Consider the following 7,202-nt stretch of genomic DNA (forward strand, 5'->3'; position numbering starts at 1 on the left):
AAACTAAGATCTAACTTGGTTGAAAATTAAAAAATTTTAAAATAAAAAATAAACATTTTTTTAATTGAAAAATTAAAAAAAAATTAATTGAAATCAGAGTCTCCATTTTGTTTTCTCCAAATAATTCTCATATTTTGAATTAAATAACTACTCACATAAAAATATTTTCATAAAATAATAAATGAAATATCATGACATATTATATTAAACAATTTACTAATTTAATTAAATATTTTAAATTATTTAGTAATTCTTAACTGTTTTATTCGCATAAAATTATCTTCGATTTTAATATATTTCAAAACACTTCAGTATTACAATTTTTACTTTTCTTTATTATTTTATGACATCAAAAAATATAATTTAAGACTAATTTGAGCATTTTAAAAATATATTCTCTCTCAAAACTTCGGATCCAAATTCAACATTCTCTCCGTCTTGTTTCCTTTTACACATGGCCGTAATAAGATAGCAGCAATCTTGAATGTTCCATTGAAACAAATGATTAACACCAAATAAAGGAGCTCGAAATTCTACAAGTGTAAACCTTCAAAATAATGTCTTTGACTATAAAAAAACGGTAATCTATATGTTGAAAGCTGCTTCTCAAGAACACTCATATTTCATCCTCTTCAAAGGGATCTCGTTCAGGGTAGTCACCAACCTGCAAAAGTTTGAGGAGATTGGCAAATGCTACAACTCTGAAGCTTTAACAGAATTCATGCAACTAATAAAGAGGGTCACCACAATATGGTTCTTGACTAACCTTAACTTTTTCCGGCTTGACCATTCCACCGTGCGACGGAGGGCATTGAAAATAACGTACCCCCTTAACCCTGTAATAACCGTGAAATATACTAAGATATTTATGTGAAGTTTTTGAGGTGCCACAATGTACATAAAATCATAGGTAATGGGTTGCTGAACAATTTACACTTATTCATAAAGAAAAAGTCGAGAGCCAACATTGCACAATTAACATTACAGTCAACATTCAACACAAGGAAAAAAAAAATCCGAAACTCAACTTTAAAAAAAATCGGAAATTCAAACTCAACAAAAGCTCATCTTTAGTGAGCATCATAATGGGTTTGTTTAGCAAAACCTGCTACAGTGTTGGATGAAATTGGTTGCTATAGTGTTTGGTTCTCATTCATAAAACATACATAGAAATATCAACTTCACTTACATGCCATCATGTTTGCCCAAGGGTTCATCATACTGTACTCCAACCCAAAAACCAGGACCCAGTGGCTCAGCCCGACCAACAAATTTTACAACACCCCTTTTCTCGCCGGGTTCAACTTCACATCTTGATCCGACCTTAACATTTTTGAAATTGTACAGAATACGGCAACAAGATCGCAGTTAGAAAACAATCAATTCAGTAAAATCAAAGCTAAATGATATGAACATAACGATAACTTTGACAAGAAACTGCATATACTGCATATAACAACCTTACACAACACTTAAAATGCATGAATCAGGAATAAAGGTTTCAAGAGAACCACAATGATTTTAACAAATCAGATAGGAATCCCAAAACAAGAAAGATGTATGTTAGAAGAGGAGCCTGTAAAGAGTCAGATACAGCAGTGAATTCTCAACAACCAAATCCTCAACGCACAGATAACCTTCAGAGACAATCACTTCATCCATGTTGGAATTATGGAAGATATCAGAATTAACTAGATTAATATATCTAGGATAGAGACTAGGAAATAGCGTTAGTTCATCACAGTAGTCTTGTAAAAAGGTACAGTACCTCATGCATACATATTTTTTTTATTGAATGATGTAAGATAAAAAGAAATTTTGTCAACCACAACTTCTTGCTTTTTCAATTTCACTCGCTGGTCACTTTGCTCACTTTCTGATGATAAAAATTCTCAAACGGCATATCTCTGGCTGCCCCAACCTCTACTGAGCTTACTACCACAAAGTCTCCTTATTTTCTCAAAAGTATCTTTTCTGACAACTACTGCTTTTTCAGGCAAATATCACTCACCTTATTTTGTTAGCCTTATTTGGCTGGCTAGGGTTGTACAATTTTTACTAGATTTCATGACCTTACTATTAGTATAAATAATTGACAGGTTTGTTAGTGTTTTACACACATCATAATATTTCATGTCAATCTAACTCTACGTAGCCCATAATATCCCAATTCTGTTTTCCTACTTTTCCACCTAAACCTATAACTAATAACTGAGGTAAAGGTGAAAAACTTAATTACAAGTCTAATGGTTGGTAAAAATAAAAATAAAAAATAGAGATAATAGGTGGCAAACCTTGATATTAGCACAGAGATCTTCCATGTGGGTGTCTGGTATCTGTGTAACAAAAAATCATTGAATTTTAACTAGAAGCTGGCACATAGGCCCATCTGAACTAATAATGTAATATCCTAATAAACTATACATGTATTTATGCCGTACATGCATGCAATTAGAGATGAGTGAAACAGAGTAAAGCAATCAAATGCTTGCCTTTGCCTCAATAGTTGATGGAGTTTTGGGAGTCAATTTCTCTTTGTACTTTCTAAAAGTGCCTGAATCAACATAAATAATCAGACCCCATATTAATTAAATACTGGTAGTAACTAATAGTGACCTATCATAATCACAGAAGAGGGAAGCATTAGAATGAAAATCTGAAACCAACTTCTCCACTTAGAGCCAAATCCCTTTTCCCCCTAAAGAATACTAATTGCCCCATCCAAAAGTATCATGAGTTTTCTCAAAAGATTAATGTCATTTCTTCATCCTTGCATATCATACCACTTTATTTACAACCAAATCAGCATCCAAAATCCATCTTCCTGCAATGGAAGCATTCTGGTCGGAAAGAGTTCCCCCTAAACTTGGCTTATTTTCACTTGATTAAACAAATTCTCAATACATGGCAATAGGCACTAGCTTCATAAAATTAAAAGAGGAAATCAAAGAAATACAAAAAAGAAAGATCTTTAAATAAGGATTTAAGGAGCAATACCATCAACAGTATCTGTGCAAAGAATTCATTCCATAAAGGTTTTCAAAGTAAAATAGAAAAGGAGGAAATAGACACAGAATACAATGAAATTCAACCACCAATGAACAATAGAGACCACAGTGGAATTTGTCGGGAAAATCAAAGAAAAGGTGAAATGTGATGTCAAATGTGTGGTAAAATACAAAACAGCTTTAAAAAATGTTCGCGTCACTTGTATTCTCCCCATGCCATCATTCAAGATCAACTCAACATAGTATCCCCATAATTGCCCCTGGCAAGACACTAGTTGGAAATATTACATATTCTGGGCAATGGCTAAACTTTCTAGTAAGAACAGATTTGGGTTTATATCTGCGTTATTATAAGTTGTGATTCACAACAGAACTACCTAGTGTTCCAACATCCCCAATGAAGTGAAATCTAACAGCATCAATATGCATGGCAAAATCGTGATAAATCAGATTCTTTGCAAAATGTACACCACTATTATAGTCATACAAAGACTAACAAAACCCATTATCCATTTGTCAACCAAAAATCACTGATTATTATGCAACTAATCTCCAGAATCTAGCAGCTTGCATTGTTGCTTTCCAAAATCCACCTAACAACTACCAGCTATAAAATATGATAAAAATCACCATACAAGTAAATAGAAAAGGTAGATATCTACATTGTGTTCAATGAACTAGAAAGTAGGAGTACTACGCATATACTGATATACTTCCAAGCTAATCATATATACATGGATTTTGTTTTTAAGATAAAAGAAGAATTCCATTAAGATGGAGAGAAGAATAATACAAGGAAATGGAGGATAAGAGATCCTCCATACATTGAAGTTGATATTTGCATGATTGAACTTTTCAATAAAGAATAAAGATAATACAAATCCTAAAATTTCATTAAATTCATATACTTGTTTGTATATGCACACTTAGCATTCTAAAAAAGAGTTAAAAGAAGAAGAATAAGGGAGTGGGCAAGGTGGATCACACCTTCACGCTTATTATAGGCTTCTTCAGATATTGTATATTTTTCCACCAATGAAGTATCTTCCAGCCAGCCACCAGATGTAACAGATGATGGATCAAGATCTACAACATGTAAACAAAACCTGCCAAAGAAGAACACAAAAACTAACATCAGACTGACAAACTAAAACAAAGAAATTGACTGCTTCTAGGAACAGTGGAAGAAAAAACTAACAAGACGGATGCAAAAGTAACAAAATGGGATGCTTGTAAAAAGCGCATCATGGGAAGCCAGACAACACCATCACCTTCAAAACATCAGAGGCAGAAAAGTGGCCAGACCAAGCATTATGCTCGACTAGATATGAACCTAAAAACTCTTGTAGTTCTCATATTTTGACCCTTACATGGCCCCAAAAAAAACAAGTGACTGCAACATAGAAACCACACCACTGTCTAACCCAACCCAGCAATTACTGATCAAGAAAAAGAATTAAATTAAGGCATGTCAGACTAATTTAGATATTTGTCTTAAATAGTCTAGTTAAGGGCGTGGAGATCCTTAATACCCAGGCTCTTTCTTTCAATTCCTTTGTAATTATCCTTCTCATATCAGTAATGGACACTACCCCTAGACTGAAACTTTTACATTGAAGTGCAGTCTAAGGCATTTTCAAGAGATTCTTATTCCTCCCCTATGTCATTTGATACCAGTTGTAAAATAGGATTACCCGGTAATTGGGAAAAAGTGACAGCAATTGAGAAAAAGTTTACTGGCAAAAAATAAATGAAACTTACTGACCCATCAATAGGCAAATAGGAGCCAAGAGGTTTGAAATTATCAGTCAGATCAGCAATTTTGTTGCGCGCGTCATCATAGAGCTCGAGGTGCATGGACTCCACAGAAGTACCAGTTTTTCTCCATAGCTTGTCTTTCACAGCTTCCACTGTCATCTAACAGAGGAATCAAATAGAATCAAATCAAGGAAAGCAATTTTGATGTCAGAAAAAGAATTACACATAGTGAAGAAAAAACACAGAGAAAGCTTTGAAGGCAAAGTCGTTGTTGTTGAAGTGATAAACCTGAAGGGAGAAACGAATTTCAGGAGTGAAGGTCTTGAGGTTAGAATGAGTGACACGCAAGAGGACAGACTCGTCCACTTCAATCTTCTGCAAGCTCGACGCCATTGCCAGCTGGTGTTCTGCAGTTCAAAGTTTGCTGAGTTCGGAATTGTGTTGTGCATTTGGGCAAAGTGAGAGAGAGAGAGAGGAATCCTTGTTCAGCTGAACCCCACCCCATTCCCTGCCCCACTTCCTGCAGGTATTCCTTTTTTTTGTTGTCAAAACCGATCCGGTGATGGAACCGGTTAGACTACTGAATCATTGAGTCTCTAATTCAACCGATGGCTCACGAATTAAACCAATTGACTTGGTCTTATTTAAATATAAATATAAAATAATAAAAATTTCAAATTTCTTGACCAAAATTTTAACAACAATTAAGTCTCACATTCTAAAAATAACTAATACAAAAATAAACAAAAAATTAGTCACTACGGTAATAGTATCTTAATAGAATAGAATAAAATTAAGAATCCATAAACTATATCCAATGAGTAATTTCGAAGTCTGGGCATTTAAAAAAGTTCAACATCATTACAGCAGCAACCATCAACAATCAACAAAATCACTCTGTATTCATAATCAACAAAACCAATGCATAAACCAATTCAACAATCAGCAAAATCATTCATAATCAGTAAAATAATTCATAAACTAATTCAACAATAACATTTCAACCTTTTAACATTTCAAGTTCAACCTCTGACATATTCTAATCAGATTCATAAATCAAACAACAATAAAATTAACAAAAATAACATCAATAAATCAACTATTAAAAATTAATATAAAATATTAAAATAACTGAAAAAAAAAAAAAGCTTACATGTTAAGTGTTGTTGCAGTGGCAGAATCGAGCAGTGCAGTGCAGGCAGCAACACCCACGGAAGAAAGGCGAGGGAGGGACGGAGGCGAGACGCGAGCACTCACCAGGAAGCACAGCTTCAGGAAGGGAGGCAAGACGCGAGCAGTGGGGCACACCAGGTGAGCAGAATACGAGGCAGAGGGAGCAAGACCGCTGCTGATGAGCACGCGAGGGACGACGAGCGGAAGAGACGCGAGCGTGTGGTAGATCCGGCGAGAGCACACAATGCGGGTGGATCCGGTGAGAGGCGCGGCGATGGAGGCGAGCGTGCGGTGGCGGTGAACTGAGGTGAGAGCGAGAGCTGGGGGAGGGGCGCGGCGCTGTGCCTGTGTGTGGGTGTGAGAGTGAGAGAGCTGGGGGGTGGGGTGAGGTACTGAACTAGGCCTATGGTTTTTTTGTTTAATTCTGAACCGATTCGGATATCAAAAACCGGTTAGTTTGTTGGTTTTTATCGGAACCAACCGGATCAAACCAGTTATTTTCTTTGTCCGATTCCTTGATCTATCCGGACCGATCCCGTGACTGATTCACTGATTTTTTCGGCCCGACGGACTAGATCGGTCCAATTCTGATCATTATGGACGAAAGTAGATTTTTTTATTAAATATTAATTACAAATGTTCAAAAAGGGTACAAGAGAAAGACACGTAAATAAACAAAATAGAAAAAAAATAGTTAGGCTTAATTACAAATTTTAACTGGGTCACTCAATATCTTTTATTGCAAAAACTTAATTATTTTTGCTATGAAATGTTCAACTACTTTTATGGTTAATTGCACGAGATCAATTTGGTCTGTGAACTTACACGCAAGTCTCAATTTAGTCCCTAAGGTTTCAATTGCCTCTATTTAGTCTCCGAAGTTTATAAACGTGCCTCATATTAGTCCCTGAGACCATTTTTAGTATAAAAACGTTAATAGAGCGTTGTTGTAGACTATCACATGTCAGTTAAAACTTGTAAAATGATGCAGTTTTGGTTTTGACATTTAAATAGCTCAAAAACGGTATCGTATTACTTATTTTGTTAGGTAAAATTTTAATAAACACCATTTAGGATGTTGTTTTTAGGTTATTTTAGTGCCAAAACCAAACGACATCATTTTATAAAGTTTAGTGTGGCATCCGGCTATCACGACAGTGTTCCGTTAACGTTTGTATGTTGAAAATTGTTTCAAGGACTAACATGAGTTATGTTCACAAAGTTTGGGGACTAAATAAAGGCAATTGAAACTTCAGAGACTAA

The 7,202-nt window shown here is 35.1% G+C and overlaps 1 protein-coding gene across 4 annotated transcripts; it reads right to left on the bottom strand.

Moving 5' to 3' along the window:
- Positions 1-373: 373 nt before the first annotated feature.
- LOC112720451 (tubulin-folding cofactor B) lies at positions 374-6,379 on the bottom strand. Of its 4 annotated transcripts, none has more exons than XM_025771390.3 (9): positions 5,920-6,379; positions 5,055-5,173; positions 4,774-4,925; positions 3,996-4,114; positions 2,493-2,554; positions 2,295-2,336; positions 1,190-1,323; positions 767-836; positions 374-664 (listed from the first exon to the last, which is right to left on the bottom strand). In XM_025771390.3, the coding sequence occupies exons 2-9, from the start codon at positions 5,157-5,159 to the stop codon at positions 617-619; spliced, it is 732 nt and encodes a 243-aa protein (XP_025627175.1). In that variant the 5' UTR covers positions 5,160-5,173; positions 5,920-6,379; the 3' UTR covers positions 374-616. The 4 variants fall into 4 exon arrangements, with proteins under 4 accessions (XP_025627175.1, XP_072062636.1, XP_072062637.1 ...); XM_072206535.1 differs by having other exon boundaries at positions 5,055-5,298; positions 5,920-6,325; XM_072206536.1 differs by having other exon boundaries at positions 5,055-5,346; positions 5,920-6,304.
- Between the last annotated feature and the right edge of the window lie 823 nt (positions 6,380-7,202).

The sequence above is a fragment of the Arachis hypogaea genome, chromosome 11 (assembly GCF_003086295.3).
Source record: "Arachis hypogaea cultivar Tifrunner chromosome 11, arahy.Tifrunner.gnm2.J5K5, whole genome shotgun sequence".
NCBI lineage: Eukaryota > Viridiplantae > Streptophyta > Magnoliopsida > Fabales > Fabaceae > Arachis > Arachis hypogaea.